Source organism: Aethalodelphis obliquidens, unplaced genomic scaffold, assembly GCF_003676395.1.
Source record: "Aethalodelphis obliquidens isolate GAN/ISIS:26980383/991018 unplaced genomic scaffold, ASM367639v1 scaffold8, whole genome shotgun sequence".
Taxonomy (NCBI): domain Eukaryota; kingdom Metazoa; phylum Chordata; class Mammalia; order Artiodactyla; family Delphinidae; genus Aethalodelphis; species Aethalodelphis obliquidens.
In genome coordinates, this window is record NW_020837952.1 from 30820554 (window position 1) to 30844333 (window position 23780).

At 33.8% G+C, this 23780-nt stretch overlaps 1 protein-coding gene across 1 annotated transcript in view; it reads left to right on the forward strand.

Annotated features, from left to right (window-relative positions):
- The window catches only part of LRRIQ1 (leucine rich repeats and IQ motif containing 1), a 174025-nt gene that overhangs the window by 96134 nt on the left and 54111 nt on the right, over positions 1–23780 (forward strand). Inside the window, 4 exon segments of the mRNA XM_027108216.1 lie at positions 15169–15258; positions 15906–16027; positions 16525–16620; positions 16881–16963. Of these exon segments, the coding sequence (XP_026964017.1) occupies positions 15169–15258; positions 15906–16027; positions 16525–16620; positions 16881–16963 (391 nt within the window).

Below are 23780 nucleotides of genomic sequence, written 5' to 3' on the forward strand. Positions count from 1 at the left end.
GTTTTTTTCCCTGTAATTGAGTTCTAATCTCATAGCGTTGTGGTCGGAAAATATGCTTGATATGATTTCGATTTTCTTAAATTTACTGAGGCTTGATATGTGACCCAAGATATGATCTATCCTGGAGAATGTTCCGTGCACACTTAAGAAGATAGTGTAATCTGCTGTTTTTGGATGGAATGTTCTATAAATATCAATTAAATCTATCTGGTCTATTGTTTCATTTAAAGCTTCTGTTTCCTTATTTATTTTCATTTTGGATGATCTGTCCATTGGTGTAAGTGAGGTGTTAAAGTCCCCCACTATTATTGTGTTACTGTTGATTTCCTCTTTTATAGCTGTTAGCAGTTGCCTTATGTATTGAGGTGCTCCTTTGTTGGGTGCATATATTCTTATAATTGTTATATCTTCATCCTTGATTGGTCCCTTGATCATTATGTAGTATCCTTCCTTGTCTCTTGTAACATTCTTTATCTTAAAGTCTATTTTCTCTGATATGAATATTGCTACTCCAGCTTTCTTTTGATTTCCATTTGCATGGAATATCTTTTTCCATCCCCTCACTTTTAGTCATATGTGTCCCTAGGTCTGAAGTGGGTCTCTTGCAGACAGCATATATATGGGTCTTGTTTTTGTATCCATTCAGCAAGTGTGTGTCTTTTGGTTGGAGCATTTAATCCATTTACGTTAAGGTAATTATCGATATGTATGCTCCTATGACCATTTTCTTAATTGTTATGGGGTTTTTTTGTAGGTCCTTTTCTTCTTCTGTTTTTCCCACTTAGATAAATTCCTTTAGCATTTGTTGTAGAGCTGGTTTGGTGGTGCTGAATTCTCTTAGCTTTTGCTTGTCTGTAAAGCTTTTAATTTCTCCATTGAATCTGAATGAGATCCTTGCTGGGTAGAGTAATCTTGGTTGTTGGTTCCTCCCTTTCATCACTTTAAGTATATCATGCCACTCCCTTATGGCCTGTAGAGTTTCTGCTGAGAAATCAGCTGTTAACCTTATGGGAGTTCCCTTGTATGTTATTTTTCATTTTTCCTTTGCTGCTTTCAATAATTTTTCTTTGGCTTTATTTTTGCCAATTTGATTACTGTGTGTCTTGGTGTGTTTCTCCTTGGTTTTATTCTGTATGGGACTTGCTGCGCTTCCTGGACTTGGGTGGCTCTTTCCTTTCCCAATTTTGGGGAGTTTTCGACTGTAATCTCTTCAAATATTTTCTCTGGTCCTTTCTCTCTCTCTTCTCCTTCTGGGACCCCTATAATGTGAATGTAGTTGTGTTTAATGTTGTCCCAGAGGTCTCTTAGGCTGTCTTCATTTCTTTTCATTCTTTTTTCTTTATTCTGTTCCGCAGCAGTGAATTTCACCATTCTGTCTTCCAGGTCACTTTTCCGTTCTTCTGCCTCAGTTATTCTGCTATTGATTCCTTCCAGTGTAGTTTTCATTTCATTTATTGTATTGTTCATCTCTGTTTGTTTGTTCTTTAATTCTTCTAGATCTTTGTTAAACATTTCTTACATTTTCTTGATCCTTGCCTCCATTCTTTTTCCGAGGTTCTGGATCATCTTCACTATCATTATTCTGAATTCTTTTTCTGGAAGGTTGCCTATCTCCACTTCATTATGTTCTTTATCTGGGGTTTTATCTTGTACCTTAATCTGGTACATAGCCCTCTGCCTTTTCATCTTGTCTATCTTTCTGTGAATGTGGTCTTTGTTCCACAGGTTTCAGGATTGTAGTTCTTCTTGCTTATGCTGTCTGCCCTCTGGTGGATGAGGCCATCTAAGAGGCTTGTGTAAGTTTCCTGATGAGAGGGACTGGTCGTTTGTGCATTTTTATGTAGGGTTGTACATCTCTTTTCTTATTGTCTTGTAGGAGTGCTATATATAATCTAAATACCTCTCTGTTTTCCCGTGCAAATATATTCCCTAAATTCTGGGGTTTCCCTTTTTTTTCTCTTTATGGTTTAGTTTGATGAACAGAATGTTTCTGTTTTAAATTAAAAACAAAAGTTTTTATTTGTGACATATAAGATATCTTTGCTTACTCAGGTCATTAACATATTCTAGAAACTTTATTATCTTAACTTTCAGCATTTAAGTCTGTGGTGCATCTGGAATTAAATTTTGCCTGCAGTGTGAATAAGAGGTCAATTTCCCTCCAAACATACACATTTGGTTATTTTGTTGACCCACAACCATTTGTTGTTTAGACCATACTTTTCACAATGGATTACAGTGGAGGCCTTTATTTAAATTCAGGAAACTCTGTGCATGGGTTCTCTTAATTTTTCTCATCATTCTGTTGTTTATTCTTATATCACTATTTCAATTTCTGTATAATTTATAATAAATTTTGTTATCTAGTCTAATAAGAGCTCCAACTTTGTTCTTCTTCAAGAAAGAACTGCTATTGCTACCATTGATCCATTTCATTAATGTACGAATTTTAGAACCATCCTGTCAATTTGCACAATGAATGTTAGTATTTTCTCTAAGATTGCAGGAAATCTGTAAATCAATTTGGGAGAACTGATATTTTTAGAATATTACATTTTTAAATTCATGAACATAGAATATCTCATTTATTTAAGCCACTTAAAATCTCTGCCCATAAGAGCAGAGATTTTTTTTTCTTGTGCCTCTTATTTATTTTTCTTGCTTTATTGTCCTGACTACTACCTTCAGTAAAATGTTAAATAATGGTGATTTTAGCAGGCATCTTTTGCTAGCTCCTGGTCTCAGGCTGAAAGCTTTCCATGATGAAGTCAGATGTTTAATACATGTTTCTTGTAGAAACTCTATATTTGATTGAGTTACCCTCCTTAGTATCTTCTTACCTTTCTAAAAGTTTAATATGATGATGATGTTGATGATTCTATATATGATTTGGATTTTGTCAGATACTTTTTATACCTATAACATTGATTTTTAAAAATTAAACCTTGTATTCCTAGAATAAACCAACTTAACTATAATACATTATCTTTTTATATATCTCTGAATTTGATCTGCTAATATTTTGGTTAGGATTTTTGCATTTATATTCTAGAAGAAGCTGTGCCCATATATTTTCTTTCTTGTAAAACTCTTCAGATTTTGTTATCAAGGTTGTGTTGACCTTATATTTGATTAGGAAGTGTTTCCTATGTTTGATGTAAGATTGGAAGAGTTTGATGTAAGATTGATGTTATTTGTTTCTTAACAATTTGTCTTAGCACATAATCTATTTGGGATAATATTACATGTGCACTTGAAAGGAATGTGCATTTTGCAGGTGTTATGGTTACTAAAATCTCAGTTACTTCAAGCTTGTTAATTGTGTTTTAAAGAATCCTTATTTTTAGTGATTTGGGGAGGTTTCTATCAGTTATTGACAGAAGAATGCTAAAATCTCTTCTTAAGATTGTGGGTTTCTCTAAATCAGTTTTTAGTTCTGTCAAATTTGGCCTCATACTTTGAGGATATGTTATTAGGGTATACATGTTTAGAATAGTTAAGTCATTGTATTACTGACACTTTTATAATGATAAAATTTCACTCTTTAACTCTAATTTCCCTCTTTAACTAATTGCCTTATTGGCCATTCCCTCTGATATTTTCATACTTACAGCAACTTTCTTTTGACTGGTAATTTTATAATATATATTTTCCTAACCATTCCCATTAAACATCTCTGTTGCTTTTATATTGAAACTGTGACTCTTATATGAGTATACAGTTGGATTTTGCTTACTTTTATATTCCATTTTGATTTTTTATTAATATATTCAGACTTTAAATTTATTTCAATTGAGAGTATAATTAGGTTTATATATTTCATCTTTCTGTTTGTGTTCCATTTGTCCTGTTAGTTCTGTGTTCCTTTTCTGCTTCTTTTTACCTTTTTTTCCCTTTAATCAGGTATTTTTGTTTTTCCTTTTTTTCTCACATTAGCTTGTTAATTTATGGTTACCTCTTTCTATGCACTTCATTCCTTCCTGCATTATTATGCTTCCATCATTTTCTTTTACCTCAAGGACTTTCTTTAATATATATTTTAGTTCAGGTCAGTTTTTGATTGCTTGAAAATTTCTTTCACTTAAAACTTTGAAGGATATCTTCTTTAGATATAGAATTCCAGGTAGGCTTTTGGTGTTTGAAGATGCCATATTTATTATCTTCTGGCTTTCATAGATTCTATTGAAAAGTCAGTAATAAGTCTTATTTTTTCTTCTTTGAAGATACTTCTTTCCAACTCTTACTCCCCAGACTACTTTTAAGGTTTATTTCCTGTATTTGTTTTTCAGCATGGGTGTGGTTTTCTTTGTATGTACTCTGCTTGGAGTGGGGGAGGTTATGTGGCTTCTTGAATCTGTGGTTTATGTCTTTCATCAGTTTTGGAAATTGCTTGGCCAGAGGTATTTCAAATATTTAATCTTTTTCATTATCTCTCTTCTCTGAGGTAAAGTAGGTCCAAAAACACATATGTTAGAATCCCTTACCATTTCTCATGTGTCTCTTAGACTCTTTTCTGAATTGTTTTCTTTTTTTACTTCTGTTTTAATTTGCATGTTTCCTACTGACCCATCTTGTAGTTCACTAATCATCTCTTTTATCTAATCATTTTTAGCCTATCTATTAAATTCCTAATTTCAGTTATTCTGTTTTTTAGTTCTGGAATTTCTACTTGATTATTTGTTGTAATTTCTAGTTATATATTGAAGTTTTCTATCATTTCCTGTATTTTCTTGAACATACTGAGTATGGTATATTCAAAGTTTTCTCGGTTGATTGCAACATCTGGATCACTTGTAGGTTTATTTCTATTGACAATTTATCTCTTGTATTGGGTTGACCAAAAAGTGCCTTCGGTTTTTAAGTAAAAATAAAGGACACATTTTTCATTTTCACCGAGAACTTTATTGAACAACGTATTCACCCTTTTGTTCCACTACCTTCTACCATTTTTCAGGCAACTTTATAATTCCATCTACCCAAAACTATTTATCTTTTTGAGCAAAGAACTGTTCCAGGTGCCTTTTACAGTCTTCCAGGGAATTAAAATTTTTTCCATTAAGAGAATTTTGTAAAGACTGAAATAAATGGAAATGCAAAGGTGCAGTGTCTGGTGAATACGGCAGATGAATCAGAACTTCCCAGCCAAGCTGTAACAGTTTTTGCCTGGTCTTCAAAGAAATATGTGGTCTCACATCATTCTGATGGAAGATTATGCATTTGGTCTAATTAATCATCTGGTTTTTTTTGAAATGAGCTCATAATAGAAAACTCCCTTCCAATCCCATCATATACGTAACATCACCTTCTTTGGATGAAGACCGGCCTTTGGTGTGGTTGGTGGTAGTTCATTTTGCATGCCCCACGATCTCTTCCCTTCCACATTATTATACAGTATCCACTTTTCATCACCTGACACAATTTGTTTTAAAAATGGACCAGTTTAAGTAGAGAATCGCATGCAGAAAAATGGTCAAGAAGGTTTTTTTTCATTTAACTTACGTGGAACCCAAACATCAATGCTATTAACATAACCAAGCTGGTGCAAATGATTTTAAACGCTTGATTTGGATATTTTGAGTTTGTTGGCCATCTCTCACGTGGTATAACATTGATTGTCCTCAATTAATGTCTCAATTTGATTGCTATCAACTTAACTGGTCTATCCAACCATGGAGCATCCCCCAGGGAGAAATCTCCAGCACGAAACTTCACAAACCACTTTTGACACATTTGATCAGTCACAAAACCTTCTCCATACACTACACAAATCTTTTTTTGCATTTCAGTTGTGTTTTTACCTTTCTTTAAATAAAGCATAATATGCCAAAAATGTTGCTTTTTTTTCCATCTTCAATATTAAATGGTTACACAAAAATTCACCAATTTTGATTTTTTTTTCTTTAATGCACGCTGAAATGACAGCTGTCACAATACAATCTAACAAAATTGTTTTGAATGAAGTTAAGACAACTAAGCACTACTAGAGCCATCTTATGGAATAAAACGAACAAACCTTTCGGCCAACCCAATATTTTGAGTCAGCCAATTCTCTTTATTAGCATTTAGTCATTGATTAAGTATCAGACATATATGTAAAAAGTATAAAGACACTGGAAGATGTTTTATTTCTCTAAAGAGGATTTAATTTTGTTCTGACAGGTAGATATTGTATAGGCAGAGATCCTTTTGAGTCTTATTTTTAAGCTTTGTTAGGGCTGGTCTGTTTCTGGTTTCTCTTAGGGTTGAGCCAACATAATGTTTAAACTGAGAATGGGATATTTACCAGGTTACCTTCACCTTGTTTTTTCCTGAATTCTAATCCCTTTCTCCATAGCATCAAATGACTAAAGAAATTTCTTTTTAGCTTTTTAGCACACCAGCTATTGCTATTGCACTTTGAGTCTAGGTATCTCTCCAACACACATGCTACTTGGAATTTGCAAACATATGAAGGGTTTATTTTATACATGACTTTGAGCTCACATTTCAGTGGTTCTCTCCTCTCAGGGATCTTGGTCCTTCAATCCTAACTGCCTTGGCGTCCCTACACTTTAACCTCTGTCTCTTCATTCCAGTGAAACTGCTACAAGTAAGCCTTAGATTTCTGCTTAGCTTCTCTTTCCTGTTAATAAAATTGGGAATTTCCCTGAGGGAAAATGTGGCAGGAAATACAGGGTTCACATCCGCATGAGACTCTACTCTCTGGGATCTTAGCTTTTTAAGTCTTGACTGCTTCAATTGTTCTTGAGTACCTTCAGCTCCTTTTTTTTTTTTTTTTTTTTGGGATATGTGGGCCTCTCACTGTTGTGGCCTCTCCCGTTGCAGAGCACAGGTTCCAGACACGCAGGCTCAGCGGCCATGGCTCACGGGCCCAGCCGCTCTGTGGCATGTGGGATACTCCCGGACTGGGGCACGAACCCTTGTCCCCTGCATCGGCAGGCGGACTCTCAACCACTGGGCCACCAGGGAAGCCCTCAGCTCCTTTTTTAATCCAATATTTATAGTTGTTCTCAGGCGAATCTTAATTCTAATTAAAGCTATACCAGAATAAAATGTCCAAAATGAAATGTTTATAAATATTTCAAGTCAGTGATTATTTTAAGTGTTTCAGACATTGTTCTCACCACAGTGAACAAAAGAGATAAAATCTCTGACCTCAGTGACCTTACATTCACTTAAGGTGACAGACAGTGAATAAATATATAAATATACAGAATACTAGAAGATATTGAAAATTGCTATAAAAATTTTTATAAGGAAGGTTAAGAGATAGAGCATAGAATCTGATTGGACTATCATGGGAGGCCTACATGAGGTGAAATATTTTTATAGAGATGTGGAAATAAAGTGAAGGGATAGCCATTGGGTAATGTGGTGCTGGGCTAAGTGGAGGGCAAGTATGGAAGCCTTGAAACAGGAACTTTTTTAGTATACTAAAGAAACAGAATATTTACAGTAAGTAGAACTGATTAGTTGTGGAGAATAGCCAGAGATAGGGAAGAAACAGAGAAATGGTCAGGGAACAGTTCACATAAAGCCTGTGATATGAAGTCAAGAACTTTGAATTTTATTTCAAATGTGATAGAACATTATTATTGGGTTTTGAGCAAGGGAGTTAAATGTATTATTTGTTTTAAATGGATGAATTTGCTTGTAATACAGAGATTATAGTTTAGGGGAGCTAAGAATTAAAACTAAATACCAATTAAGAAGGTATTATTACTTTGCCTTCCTTTGACATATTTTTTACTCCCTTTTTTATGGCCATCACTTCATTTTAAAATCATCTTACAACTTCAGATGACATAATCAAATTACAAAAGTGTCCCTATATTTTTTGTTCTTTCTTTCTCTTACTTTCATCTTTACAACTGTAAGACATATCTAACCAGGACTTCCCCTTTATCACTTATTTAGGTCATAACAATAGTTGCCTTTGGTATAGTCTATACTTTTCTTTAAGATTTATCACAAGAGTGTTGTAGTGATATACATGTATTCAAACTTATATTTTCCTTCCCAGCCAACAAATACTGAATGTTTACAGTATGGTAGGTACTGTACTTGGTGCTAGGGTAGGTACATTGACAGATATAACATGGCCCCAAGTTTAGGAGATGTCAGAAATGTATTTGAATATTTTCAGCTATAAAAGAAGTAAATATAAAATTGTCTTAATAAATTAGCCTCAAACAAAAAGCCCGGATCAATCTGCCGTGAAGTCTTTATATTGGTTTGTTGCCTCTCTTAAATGTGTTTTCATTTTACAGATGGTTAACCAAGGGGACACTGATAACGAAAGTCAATTTGTTTTAGTTTTTATTAAGCATAGTTTACCTTAATTTTTTAAGTGCCAAGAAATGTGAGGGATCTGAGATTGTATCCTGCATGCAGTCTAACAAGTTAGGCTGCCACACTTTCATGGATGCTGGCAGAAGAAATGAGACATTTATTACTTGTCACATCAGGCAGCAGAAGCCTCATGTTTTTATGTATTCCCTTTGCCCCCAGGTTCCATTGGCAGGAATTCCCCCTTAGGAATCTGGAAGCTTAGGAAACCCTATATTTTATAAAAGGCTGCTAGCAAACCTGTTCATCCTATGCTCCAGGGGAAGTAGTTATTTTCTTATACCAGACAGCAAACAAATTTTGCCTTCTGCTCCAGAAGGAATCACTCAAAGACTATATCTTCCAAGTCTGTTAGCTATATTAACATCCTTGGAAAGATAGTCCAGAACAAAAGATGTCATAAGTCATGAAGAAATGTTAGAGACCTATGGAAAATTATCTCCCAACAATATGTACCCTTCATGTGTACATGGCAAATTTTCCCACAAGTACCCACTCCAGTGGCTACTCTGAATAATCTGACAGGGTCTAGGACAAAATCCATTAGGTTATCCTCATGATGCATTTAATGAAGGATACTATCAATATCCCAGGCGTTTCCTCTTTAAGTTTCTGTATTGACCTTCCCACTAGACTTGAGGCTTTAATCCAGGTACAGCTGGAAGTATTAGCTATTACAGACTCTTTTTGGGCCCGCAAGGAGGAAGTCAAAGGCAGTTCTGTCATCTAAAACAACCCTGGCCAGTGAATTGAAGCTGACTTGAATGCTTTCCAGGACCATAATGGTGTTTCCTTAAATGTTTGAAGGTGATCTATGACCAGGACACCTTCCAGGTGGCATCTGTCTGCCCCATAGGATGACTGAGAATGGGAGTGGGGAAAACATCCAGGCTGCACCCTGAGGATGTGTCAATCACGCTGGCCTGAGACATCCTATTAGGGAAAGGAAATATGTTTCATGCCCAGGAATGATCAGGAGAGAATCCAGAGTTGTCAAAATAGGACTGTATTATCCTCCATGTATTTTTTCATAATCATTACCTAGGAAGTAGCTGCAAGAGTATGATCCCTTTCTGGGGGCAGCCACATTAACTGATCAAATTGCCTTATTTAGGTATGTGGACAGAAGGAAGTGAGAGTGGTGAAGTCAGACTATTGTTGAGTACCTTTTGTGATAAAAGGCACATAACTGTCAGGCTCCAATGGTTCAGAAAACTGAAAACTTATACAGACAAATTTCAACGGCCACAGTTATATGGCCAAACTTAGCTGATAGGTAACCTGAAGATGTATCAAAAGTTGAGAATGGAGGAGAGGGTTTAGAAGGTGAGATTTGAGATTCATAATGGGCCAAATTTCCAAACCGTAAGGATTCTGAGGTGCTACAAAAGTTATCAAGAAGTGTTAGAAAGAATTCTTTTGAAAATGGCATGAGGCAGCTTGGGTAGAAGAGGAGAAAAGTATTAGGGCTCAGAGTTGGGGATGGTGAAGAATAAAAATGAGACCAAGACATGGCTTTTAGAATTTCTAAGACCTGTTCAACTCTAACTAACTTGTGGCTTACAGCAAATCTGATTCTAGTTTCATATGTCAAATGAAAGGATTATATTAGGTGGTATGAAAAATTTTGTACATACCTATGCAAATAAACATGAATGTTATTCCCGGCTCTTCTGATAGCCTTATTTCCTAGTCTCTCAAAGTTGGATTATAGGATGATAATTTCTTCTCTGATAAAAAGTCAAATATATGTTTATCTGTTCAAATGTTCAATTATGAGTACACAGTTACAAATTTATCTAAGTTCAAGTTTATTTTTAATGTGTAAGTAAATTTGATAATAGTCTTCTAATAAACAGAAAGCTTTCCAAATTCTCAGTTGTAAGTTAACAGAAGGTTTTCTTAAGCAATAATTGAAATTTGTATAAATGTCCAGTAGTAAGCATGATATATTAATATACATTTTTTTAAACAGTAGTATATTTATAATCTTGGCCAATTCCTCCTGACATTTTGAGATTTTTTTTCCTCAACATACTAGGTACTGCCAAATATAGTTGATATTAATAAGCTTGAACTCATATAAATCAGTAGTCTTGGTAACATTTTTGGTTGAGATTATGTAATTACTGAAAGTATCTTTAGCATTTTATATTAAACCTTCTATTTATGTCTCTAGAAATTTCCAAGAGACAGTGGTTCTGGAATCAGCTAACACAACATTGTAAAGCAACTATACCCCAAAAAAAATTAATTAAAAAAAAAGAATTGTTCTGGAATCTAACAAAAGTTTGTGACCTTATATTGAAAACCAAGAAAAAGTATTTTCAAAGTTTTCTGCACTTTTAGATATCAATTTAAAGAACTAATATTTTTCCTCAAACTTCATGTAGCTTTTCCAAGGAAGAAACCTCCATCATCATCTATATGATACAGCAAAGAATCACTGTGCTTTGTGGGACCTTGTCCTGCTGCAGAAAGAAAACAGCTGGAGTCCCAGAGAGTATAAAAAGAGGTGGTTTGGCAGGTGTTTAAGAAAAAAAAAGTTGTTTGTTTATATAAAAACTAGTGCATAAGTCAGACTCCTTGCCTGGCATTACTAGTCCTTTTCCACAGTCACTCCTCAGATAGCATATCACTTTTAAAACTTCTCTTCGGGGCTTCCCTGGTGGCGCAGTGGTTGGGAGTCTGCCTGCCGGTGCGGGGGGCGCGGGTTCGTGCCCCGGCCCAGGAGGATCCCACGTGCCGTGGAGCGGCTGGGCCCGTGAGTCGTGGCCGCTGAGCCTGCGTGTCCGGGGCCTGTGCTCCGCAGCGGGAGAGGCCACGGCAGTGAGAGGACCGCGTACCGCAAAAAAAAAAAAAAAAAATTCTCTTCCAATTTTTTCATTGTGGGAAAGTACACATAACATAAAATTTACCATCTTAACCATTTCTAAGTGTGCATTCAGTGGTATTAAGTATATTCATAAAGTTGTGCTACCGTCACCACCATGCATATCCAGAACTCTTATCTTACAAAACTGAAACTATATACCTGTTAAACAATAACTCTTCATTCTCCCTTAATATCCTAATGTTATAAACACCTTAATTTGCATTTACACCAGCTTAACTTCAGTAGCATCCATGAATTATTCTCCTTTATAGCTACATCTCCACCCCTTTCAGTTGTTGATGTCACAAAATTGCATCTTTATACATTGTGTGCTCCAAACATAGACTAATAATTTCTCTAAATAGACTAGTATTTTAAATCATGTGGAGTTACAAACCAAACTTTCAATAATACTAGCTTTTAAACTGAGAATTGTTTGTTTTTAAATGTATTAGTATCTTAAAAAGTGGAGTGAACAAACTGTTGTTACAATAATATTAGCTTTTATAATTTCCCATGTAGTTACTGAGATCTTTATTTCTTCATATGCCTTTTAATTGCTGCCTGGTATCCTGCCACTTCAACCTACAGAACTCTCTTTAGCATTATTTTCAGGCCAGATCTAATGGTAATGAATTCTCTCAGCTTTTGTTTATCTGGGAGTGTCTTCAGTTCTTCCTCAAATCTAAGGACAGTTTTGCCAGATATAGGATTCTTGATTGGCAGTTTGTTTTTTTTCTTTCAGCACTTCGAATATATTAGCCCACTGCCTTCTGGATGTCAAGGATGCTGATGAGAAATTGCTGATAATCTTGAGGATTCCTTGTACATGACAAGTTGCTTCTTACTTGCTCCTTTCAAGATTCTCTCTTTGTCTTTTGAAAGTTTGATTATAATGTGTCTTGGTGTGGGGCTCTCTGAGTTCATCTTACTTCGAGATCATTGAGCTCCTTGGATGTTTATATTCAGGTCTATTATTGAATTGGGGAAACTTTTAGTCATTATTTCTTCAAATATTCTCTCTGCCCGTTTTTTTCTTTCTTCTCCTCTGACTCCCATGATGAATATATTGGTACATTTGATGGTGTCTCACAGGACCTTTAGGTTCTGTTCATTTTTATTCAATCTTTTTTCTTTCTGTTCTTTAGATTTGATAATTCCATTGCTATATCTTCAAGTTCACTCATTCCTTTATCTGCCTACTCAGAGGCAGATCCCTCTAGTGAATCCTACCAGTGAATTTTTCTTTTCAGTTATTATACTTTTCAGCTTCAAAATTTCTTCTTGGTTTCTTTTCAGGTTTTCTATCTCTTTATTGATATTTCCACTTTGTTCATAGATCATTTTCTCCCTTCTTTTAGTTCTTTGAACATATTTAAGACAGTTACTTTAAAGTCTTTGTCTAGTAAATCTGCCATGAGGTCTTTTTTAGGCATAGTTTTGGTTGATTTCTTTCCTTTGAATGGGCTGTAAATTTTCCTGCTTCTTTGTATGCCTTGTGATTTTTATTTAAAGTTAGACATTGAATCTAATAATGTGGTAACTGTGGAAATAAGATTCTCTCTCTTCCCCAGTGTTTGCCAGGTTTTTTGCTTTTGTTTTTGTTGTTTTTGTTTTTATTATTTTAGGCTGCGTCTGCACCAAGGATCAGCCTGAGTTGTAAACTCAAGGTCTTCTTATTTCTTTTCTAAGCCTGTGCCTTCCCCTGGGCATGTGTACTGACTTTCCCCCATATGTGCAGATGCTTTTGAATATCCTAGTCTTTTTTTTTTTTTTTTGTGGTACGCGGGCCTCTCACTGTTGTGGCTTCTCCTGTTGCGGAGCACAGACTCTGGACACGCAGGTTCAGTGGCTAGGCTCACAGGCCCAGCCACTCTGCGGCATGTGGGATCCTCCTGGACCAGGGCACGAACCCGTGTCCCCTGCATTGGCAGGTGGACTCTCAACCACTGCGCCACCAGGGAAGCCCCATATCCTAGTCTTTTTTAAAATGAATATTCTAGTCCTTAGTGTTTGTTTCCCAAAAAAGGAAAAAGAGGAAAATGAAGAGGGGAGGAGTTGGGGGAAGAACACCTGCCCTTTAAATCCTCTGGAAATCACTTAGTAGGTGGGGTAAATAGCCTTACAACAATAGGGGAGGTGCCACTCACTTCTTTGTACCTCTGAGATCAGAAGCAACACTCAACGGTCAGAGTACAGATCTCCAGTCTTTGGAAGACAGTGTCCTCATTGTCCACCCTGGCTCCTGCAAACTGTGTGCAAGGTACTTCTAAAACGCATGAATAGCTGCCTGCCTTGGGGCTGGGGAATGGAGGATAGATAGCTGCAACTGTGCTAAGGGCTGACATTTACCAAAATTAACCACAATTTACCATCCAAGTCTTCCCCAGGACATCACAAGCCTTCAATAGACTCTAGAGTTCCAAAATGGTTACACTAGACAGATTCTGCCAGTTTACTTGTTGTCTAGGTTGGGAGACAGGTTCCTGGTGCTCCCTACCCCACCATCTTCCCAGAATCCTCTGGCACATTGCCTTTCATAATATTGTCTCCACATCTTCTCTTCATTTTAGCAATTTTACAGAGTAAGAATACTAATTTAGTGATAGCTGATATGCCTTGGGCCTTGATCTTTCCTGGCATAAATATGAATTTTCCTTTATTTGTCATACAAAAGAAAGAATTTAGAAATCTGAGCCCTCCATACTGTTTGCAATTTTGCATTAAATAGCTCTTCTTAAACCAGTTATATATTCTTAAACCAGATATAACTGGTATATAACTGTGATATATATGTTAATGATCTCTGTCTAGAAGGAACTGGACAATGTACTGGTGCACAACTGTATCCTTTTTACATAGATATTCAAATAACGTGAATCTGATTAGGTTTCCTAAGACTAAATGCTGTAAGTAATGGTCTGTCATTGCGCTGTTGGCCTGTAGTCAAGATGTCTTAGGCTTGCCTTTCCAATGGTTTTTCAAGAGATAGTCAAGAAGCACTGAAGCTGTATAAGTGGAAAGTTGCATTTAGGTCTTCTCAGTTTATAGTCATTCCAGTTTTTAAAACATAAATATGTTTGATCATTTTAGAAACTTTTAAAAAACAAGTTCATTGGTATTATGATCATCCTTTTTTCCTAAAGATTCAAAAACAATTATAGAACCACAGAATATTATTTAAACCATATTAAATAATCCAAGTGAATAAAATTTAGATAATTATACCCTAAATTATACAACACGAGCATAGCTAATATATTTCCATTGTAGAACGATAAATTTGGAAATTACATAAATGGAATAAAGATGTTGTAAGATGAAGAGTGAAGTGACTTAAGATCATTTCAAAATTTAAATTTATATTTTTATCATTCAAACTCTTGAACTAGAGAATATAATATCAGGAACCATGTTCTGTATATTGCCACAAAATTCTTTTTTCCATCTATTCAGAAAATTCGTGAAATGTTGAACTAAAGTTAAGTAAAAGCTATCTTACAGATAGTATTTACAGAAAATTGATACTAATATGTTAAAATACTATAAATTTTTGATGGTGAGGTTTGATGGAAAATATTATATTTTGCATAATAAAGAGCTAAAGGATTACTTCCCTCAGTTACATCTAGAGTTGGCTCAGAGTCATAGTTCTCAAACAGTTAAATACACTGAACAATCTGCACGTCTCATTTTTTAGAGCATGTGAGTACTCAAGGCTTTACTTTATTCCACTTGGGGATGAAAAATCTTATCCCATTTTTTAGAATGTTTGCATTAAACAGATACATAACATCTCACAGAGTGAGCAAGTAGCAGATTTTCCTCTAAATAAAAATGCTGAAATACTTTCTTAACATGTGTAGTATATAAGACAATTTAAAAGAATCTTTGTAAAAGTTATGCAAACTAAATTATGTACATTAATGTTATTATTTGTGCAGGCTGCCTTAGAGAAGGAATGGCTTGCTTTAGATTCCACCCGCTTCCCTTCACAAACACTGCTTCTTCCAAACCAGCTGCACTGGCCAAAGGTAACATGTCATGGAAACCTCTTAGTGCTCGATCTTTGCTCATTTCTTAAGGTTATGCTCTGCTGCAGTGATTAATAATACAATTTATTGACTTGAAAAACACAATTACTTTTAGAAGCCTCTGACTTCCTCCTCATCCCCAGATGTAATTTTTCATGTAGCTTTTCTTTCATTTGCTCCTGATTTTTTTCTTTATTTTGGATTTCTTTCAACACTTTATTTCACAGTAGCAAAAAAAAAAAAAAAAAAGATATGCTTCAGCTGCATAAAATCACTAGTTGACAGCACTTTAAAAATACAAAAATATGCATTAAAAGGGCAACAGCTGAAGATTCTCAGTCAGAGGTCAATGGACTGCAATATCTGTTATTTATTTGATAATCTTTGAAGTTTTTGTTTTCTGAATTTTTTTCATGATCTTTGCAATTAATCATTCTGTATATGCAAACTATACCAAAAGCATATCTCTCATGACTACAACAAAGGACATTTGTATGTATATTCCATAAATTTCATTTGATTATAATTTTTAATTTTTATGTGAGTTTTTCTTAGGCTACTCAGTAATATGCATGTAAAGTAATACAATACACATGCTAGATGTTTTTCAATTTATTTTATACTTATGTACATTTTTTTCTGATAAGTTCTCTGGAACCTTAAAATCTGATGATACTTCACTTAATTTACCAAGTCATCCAGCTCAAGCATGGCTGTGTAATGAGAAAGAAAATTTGTTTTCATCGGAACACACACAGTTTAATAGCAGGTAAGCTAAATTGCTGTTTTAGAGGATCAACCTCTAATGAATGACAAGAATATTATACTCTTTACAAAAGTAGTAAGATGATGAAAAGAGGTATGAATTTGTTAAAAATGTAATGATTTTATGGAGTTTTCAGTGTAAGTAATATGTGTGATGTAAGTTTATTAAAGCAAACACAAAACTTAAGTGTCAGTGAAATAATGTTAACTGTTGTAAACAAGTGAACTTTTAAACATTGCTATATAGGTAGAGATAAGGGTTAGAATAAAAATTCCAATGCTGTGTTTCTTTCAACGAAAGGATTGAAATATGCTTCAAGTAATTGAAATGTAAACATTTTAAATTAATGGCAGACTTTTATTACTTTTCAAGATAAAGTTTTTCTGTAACTTAAATGTATTTTATTTCCGAGTTTGAGACAACATAAACAGCTTGTAGTTTTAAAAAGTGCTGATATACTTGTGTTGATTCAGTTAAGTGTGGTTTTTTCTTATTGCTAGTTCAGAAAATAGAACCTTATCCAGGACACCTGAATCAAAGACCAGCAGAAAGAGTTTGCTAAAATCTGAAAAAGAAGAAAAAATTTCAGAAGAATGGTATGTGGTCGGTCTGTTTTACACTAAACTATTAAGAAATTGAGAAATTTTTAAATATCCAAAGCAGATATTTTTCAAGATTTCAAGAATACCTTTATTAGTTTTTAAGAAACCATACCTCTGTTAAATTACAGATTCTTAAATGGGAATTCAAATTTGTTTGTGTATGATATAATTCAGATATGTGTGTTTATATGTATGTGCATATGTAAATATAGTCTGGGGATTTTTTGGCTTTATTAAATGTAATCTTTTAATAGGGGCTTTAAGGATATTTCTACTGCTCAGCAAATGCTGAAGAGAGCACAGAAAATGAAATCAAAGAAATTAAGGAAAAAATTAGGTGGGTAATCAATGATCTTTGCAAAACTATGTATCTGACATTAAAGATAAAATCTTTTAAACTATTTTTTAGCAAATTGTATTTAATGAGAATAGAAATGAAATGCACAGATATAAGAATGTCCAAGGTAATAATTCCATAAAAAAAGAACAAGAAAACTTAGAGAAAATTATGATATTACATTTAATGATTTATTATACTCTTAAATGCTATTTTCACTTTTGCCCTGTTCCTTAGCTACTTGGCTATTGATTATTCTATCTATTGTGCACTGAGAATTATGCTGTAATTGGTTTCGAAGCTGGTTAATCTCAGCAAATGTTGATTCTAAAGAGCGTCTGCTTCGTGTGATTATTCCTTTGTGTGTTTTTAAATTGCTTGATTATTCAGTAAATTATTTCTATAAATTCATCAGTTCCATGAATATCAGCTATGAAGACTTCACAAATTGACACTTTGGAAAAGGAGCACAGTGTATATCTTTTGTGATTATGCTGAACTTGTGAAATGTTCAAAGGCATCTTTTCTTCTATTCCATTTGCCAGGCTATTCAAATCATTTGTCTTTCTTTGGACACCTCTAATCATTTTATTAAAATTACTTAATATGTGGAGTAATTTATAGATGTCAGAGCATGAAATTGGTTGCTATGAATTTATAACCATAATTAAAACAATTTAAAATTATTTGTATATTTCATATAACTTTACATTTACTTAAAACTTTATATTTACTCATGGACTCATAGGCTCAATATAAGTAACATGACTTTTTTTTTAAAATCTGTTTTGAGTTTCTCTCACTCATCAGTTTCTTTTATAAAGATCTTAATGTCAGTGAAATGTTTCCATAAAAGTAACATTACTCCTGAGAAGAGCAAGGAATCTATATTTATCCTATAGTTCTAGCTTATATCAGCATACAAAGAAGCACTCAGATTAATTTTTATCTTTATTAATTTTTCTATTATTTTAATCAGTTCAATCATAGAATTGTAAGAAATATGTATATTTAATTTTTAAAACAGAAATAAAAATAACCAAGATACTGTTGGTTTCTAAGTAATAACTGTTATTTGTTGGCACAGCACTTACTATAGCCATTGATAAATTACTGATGACTCAGTTTTATATTCCTAAATGTTCAACTTTCCTTTTTTGGCATTATATTAGTGATATCTTAATTTTCCCTTTTATCTTTTTGAGATAACTATAATGTTTTTTGTTGTGTACTAAACGTTTGTCAACTTTTAAATATTGAAATTTTAAGCATTTTTAGAGAAAATGTAAATATGTGCTCTGTTTGTCAACTTGCTTTATGCCTCCTGTACTCTTGTAAACTCCTACTAAATTCATCAGGGCTCTGTGGTGGTTTCCCAGGGAAATACAACCCCAAACCCTTAATGAAGATGAGACTCTCATTTCCAGGGAAGTGGAATTCAGTAAATCGGGGTAGTTTGATAATGTTATATTGCTTTGATATATATTTCTACTTATTTTCAACAGTATCAAAAACAATGTTTAAATCAATGTTTTGAGAAAAATAAAAGTTACTGAAACTCCTGGGGCAAGTTCAAATACCAGAAGTGGCTTAAGAACTGATTCAGCCAACGTTCAACAAATAATTATTATTTATTTATGTTCAAGATCTAATTTCTTAGATATTTACAGCATTTGCAATGTCTGTGATAGTGAAAGTAAGGAAACTTTTATCTTGTTGGAATCTGTCTCTGGAAATATATAGGTGTTTCTTGCTAATTCATGTAACTGAAGGGTTTTTTTTAGGTTGAGTACATTTTTAATTGATCAGCATAGTAAATAATATTTTTTAGAAAAAGTTTAATAAGGAATATATGCTCATACATAAAAGTCATTGCTTTAATGGCCAAAAATTAGACATAATTATTATGAAGCAAAAATTAAACCTCTTTTTGTCTGTCACAAGGGGGCATGGTAGGGTAACAAATGAAAAAGGACATCCAAGTTAACAACCACATCTTAAATTTAACATTTTGACAGTGGTCATTAAGTATAACCTGTTATCTCTTCCCTCTTGCATCTCCCTCCCTCCCAAGAGGGAAGAAATATGGGAACATATGTATATATATAACTGATTCACTTTGTTATAAAGCAGAAACTAACACACCATTGTAAAGCAATTATACTCCAATAAAGATGTTAAAAAAATAAAAAAAAAAAGCATGACCTGTTAGGTAAAAATCCAAAATGGCAACTCTATAATTTTTATGGGGTTATTTACTTTAATTACATGATTGTAAACCAAATTGCATTCTTATTACTGTGTGAGGTTTTGTGTCTTTACATTAAGCTTTTGTTTTGCTTCTGTTTTATCAAAATAGTATTAGATTGATGAAATAAAAGCAATTTTTTTAAAATTTGAATTCTGAAGTGTAAAATTTAATGATGACCTTTAAATCCTCCTCACTCTTTTTCTCTGCTCCCCCTTCACAACATATACACAGAATAGAAATAGTCAAGGTAAGATTAAAGATGAAAAAGAAAATCAGTGGGATCCTCTACAATTATGATACTTTAATCTTTAGTAGGTTGATGATGTAGAATTTATGTCATTTCGTATATGTGAGCAAATCATTTAAGACTCGGTAACTCCATCTTTCTTCTTACAGAATAAAGAATTTTCTAGTATTAATGCAATCAATTTGTGTTATGCTGTTAACTTATTTGAATCTGCCTAAAATAATGGCCATAATTTTAAACTTCTATTACTCACTAATAAATTTAAATGATTTTTAGGTACTTAAATTCTGTTAAATACTTAAAAAATTTACAAGTAATTTTCAAATATACATATATGTGTATATATCTTACATGCACAACTTGCCAAGTTGAAAATTTCAAGCCACCAGAGGGCAACATTTTTCGTAAAACTGTTGGAGACTAACCAGCTCTGTGTGGGTAGGGAGGATGTCAAGTGGGGCAGTCAGAGAATAGAAAATTAAATGGAATCCCTAAAACCTAACAAAGCACTAATCCTCGTGGAGGTGGGGCATAAATGCACGAAGTGTGGAAGCTTTAATTAAAATTTTATGCCATGAAAAACCTTAGAGCAACTTGCTCAGTAGCGAGTTCTTAATAATATTTCCTGTTTCTGTCTTGTACATATAGTTATTTAGCCAAGGGATATGAGTCAACAACATTTGATTTAAGATGAGAGTGAAAAGAGGGCAGAAGGTAGGGGGTTAGTTATTTGAAGAAAGTTGCAGATAGAGGAAGAATACCACTGAGGTTGCTGATTAATGAAGAAGCAAGGGGCTGAGAAAGCAACAGTGTGGGCAGCCATCAGAGGACACTCAGTATTGATGACTTCCATTAGGATAAATGAGGTCATCTGCTTTAAACAGAAGAGAGAGGAGGGGGAGAGGGAGGGCGAGGAGGAATTAATTAGAAGCCACAGGATGGAATCTAAAATTGTGAGGAGTTACCATGATTTACTTAGTTTGGTTTTGGCTTCTAATTGTTGTTATTCCTAGTAAGTCATTGCTACTTCCCTCATGATGGACATAAGTGTGAGCAAGTAATGACTGGTCTTGTGTTTGTGGGTTTTTGTTTGTCTTTTTGTTTTCACTGTTGCATCATGCACAGAAGTAATTTCAGAATCTGGTGATCTGGGTTGGAATTTAGCAGGGAAGTTTAGAGTTTAGTACTGCAGTGAAGAACATCATGTGTAAGGTGAGAGTTGCTGGGTTGTTGAAAACCCGAGGGTCAATATCCTAAAGATAGCGAGCATAATTGGTAGCAAGACTGAGATGAGCCAGATGGAGAAAGAGAGTGAGTGAGTGGTTTTGATGTGGAGCACTCCTGAGAGGGGACAGGTTTTGAGTACAGGGATTTTGGTGGAGAGCAGATGGTAAGATGTTTAAGGGCTAAGAATATAAGGATGAAGACATAACGTGGCTTTCCAACATTTATAATATTTATGCATGTCAAATTTCAAATTTCATAGTTAGAAGAAAGAAAGATCAGGATGAGGCAGACAAGGTTAATTTTGTTATAAATGTAGAGCCACCACTAGGGATTAGAATCATCTTGCAGCTGTTAGTAACACCTAGCACAGTTTCAAGTACATGTGAAGCATTCAATAAATATTTGCTGAGTTTATTTCACTGAAGAAAAAAACTTGAGACTGTGTTAGCAACATTTAGTTATAGCCAAGAATTAAGCCAGGTAGAAAATAATTAAAGCTAACTCCTTAATGTGAATTAAACAGTTCATGGGCTATAGCAAAGAGATCGGGTTGCAAAATGATAAGGTAATTAAGAAATGTTAAGGAAGGATCAAAAGGGAACAGCTTAGACAAAACTGTAACAAAATGAAGTTTATTGCTGGTTTATTTTGTTTACCTTAGTGATTCCCAAAAGGAACTTAAAAGAATTTTGATCAAATGTTACTTTGTTGTGCTCTGAACAAAACAATAATAAAACTTATTTGAATACTAAGATCCTGGAGGACCCAGTCTCCACTTGTTCCCCACCAAATTCCCTGAACCTAATACCATGGTAGATGTTCAGTAAATAACTCTTAACCAAATCAACAGTAGGTTAGCTAAAAGTCACTAAAGACATTTGACTCTGTGTATGTGTATGACTGTGTGTATTTTATAGTCATTTAAATATATGTTTATATTTGAGAAGGCAAATTTAAATTAGTAAATAATACTCCTTATAAAAATGAAGTCATTCAATCTTAGCATAAAACTTATTTTACAGCACTGCTCTACATGGCACATACAGAAAATGGATAAGAACCAGATTTTCACGTATGTCGTTAATGAGAATAAGATAAACCAGTGAGCTAAGATTAGGTTTATAGAAACTGTAAAGAGATTGCACAGGGGATGGAATAATTTTAAGGATATTATAATGCCTAAATAAAATTGTTACTTAAATGAGGTAATGGATAGAAAGTGTTGAGTACAGAGCCACTTACATAATGGAAAGTCAGCTTACTTATGGGTTTCTTTAACTATACGATAAAGGTGTATTTAAAACCTATTTTCCAGATACTGAGCAAGTCATACTGGGAGATAAAAAATTTAAAAAACAACAACATTGACCGGCCGTTGATGATTGCTGAGGAGTAGATTTAGATGACTTTGTAATGCTCTTTACAATAGCCTTATATCCTGGCTTTCTTACTTGATTGTGTAGTTTTTGAGGGTAACAGTAGTATCATTCATGGTGGTCTTTTTGGGTACTATCAGAATCAAGTGATTTTTTTTCCCATCTAGAATTACTATATTTTTTGCTTCTTATCATTATTCCTTATTATTATTCCTTAGCAATTTGAATTAATTTGTTTTTAATCAGTTTAAGGTGATGCAATCAGAATGTTTTGAAATACAAAGATTGAAAATGTAGCACACTTTATGTGCTCTTGATGAATAAAATGATTTTATTGAGTAAATTGAGCTAGACAACTCTTCTAAATATTTTATACGTGTTAAATTATTTAATCATGATAATAGTGGGAGGAAAGTGCTGTCATTATCCATGTTTTACATATTAAGAAATCAAGTCATAGAGAGATTGTTACTTGCCCAAAGGAGTGCCAAAGAACTTATAAAAGATCCATTGCTTTTATTTCATGTGCTATACTGAATAAAATGAAGTCAGTTATGGATGCATCTATTTCCTATATGTCCCACCTTATTCAAATAGCAATGATTTAAGAGCTTTTCCAAGAATATAATAAGTTGGAAATATTATTGTTGTTTATGTTTTAATTATATGCTTACTAGCTGCCCTTTATTGAGCACCTACACTTATGTCTTGCTGCTTTACACACATTATCTCATTAATTCTCACAGTAATATTTCAAAGTCAGCATTATTGGACAAAAACGGAGGCAGAGGGTGAGACCAATTTGTCCAGAATCATACAACTAGTAAAAGTTGGAGTTTGGACCTAACCCAGGTCTGTCGAATTGTAATATTTTTGCTCAGGAAATACATAGCTCAAATAAAAAGGCAAGAAGGTCAGGAGAATGTGTAGAAAGATCAGCAGGTTATATATAATAAGGTATCATAGAGTATGTAAACCCATGATAATCTGCTTTCCCTGACTGACTAATGCTCTTGTTCACATGTCGTTTTTTTTTTTTTTTTTTGTAAATGACTTAAGTGATATATAATACTTACTCAATTAAATATATAGACAGAGGTTTTTTTTATTATTCTTATTGATAATTCATATTGAATTCATATAGAAGCACCCAACTCTTATAATACCTTAGGCCACTTATAATTATGAGATGTATCCAAATATTGACCAATATCTTTCCTAATCTGAAATACATAATCTCTCTGAAACATGTAAATAAATCATGCTTAGCAAGGGTAAATTATTACTGGAAGACTAATGGAGATCTTCAGTATGCTCATGCTTGAGAAATAACTCTGCAGATACTCTTCTGCAATTCACGTTCTAAAAAACGTGCTACTTTAGCATTTAATTAAAATATGTAACTTGGGTTTTATATTTTAAATCTTATTTTTTCATTTAGCGTATTCACTTCTTTTGCACTAGATAGTAATCGAAGATTCTTAAAGTCTCTTTTTGCAAAATGATGTAAGATATTAATAAAATGTATGCTGCCCTGAATTGTGGTTTTATGTTAACCTACTTCATTAATTTTTTTATTGAGGTGTCATTGACATACAATGTCGTACAATGTCAGTAGATATATTAACCTACTTTAAATGCAGAACTTTCCACTCCTTATTCTACTCCCTGTTACTTATTTCACTATTTTCTTTTCTTACAGTTCTTCAACAAGCA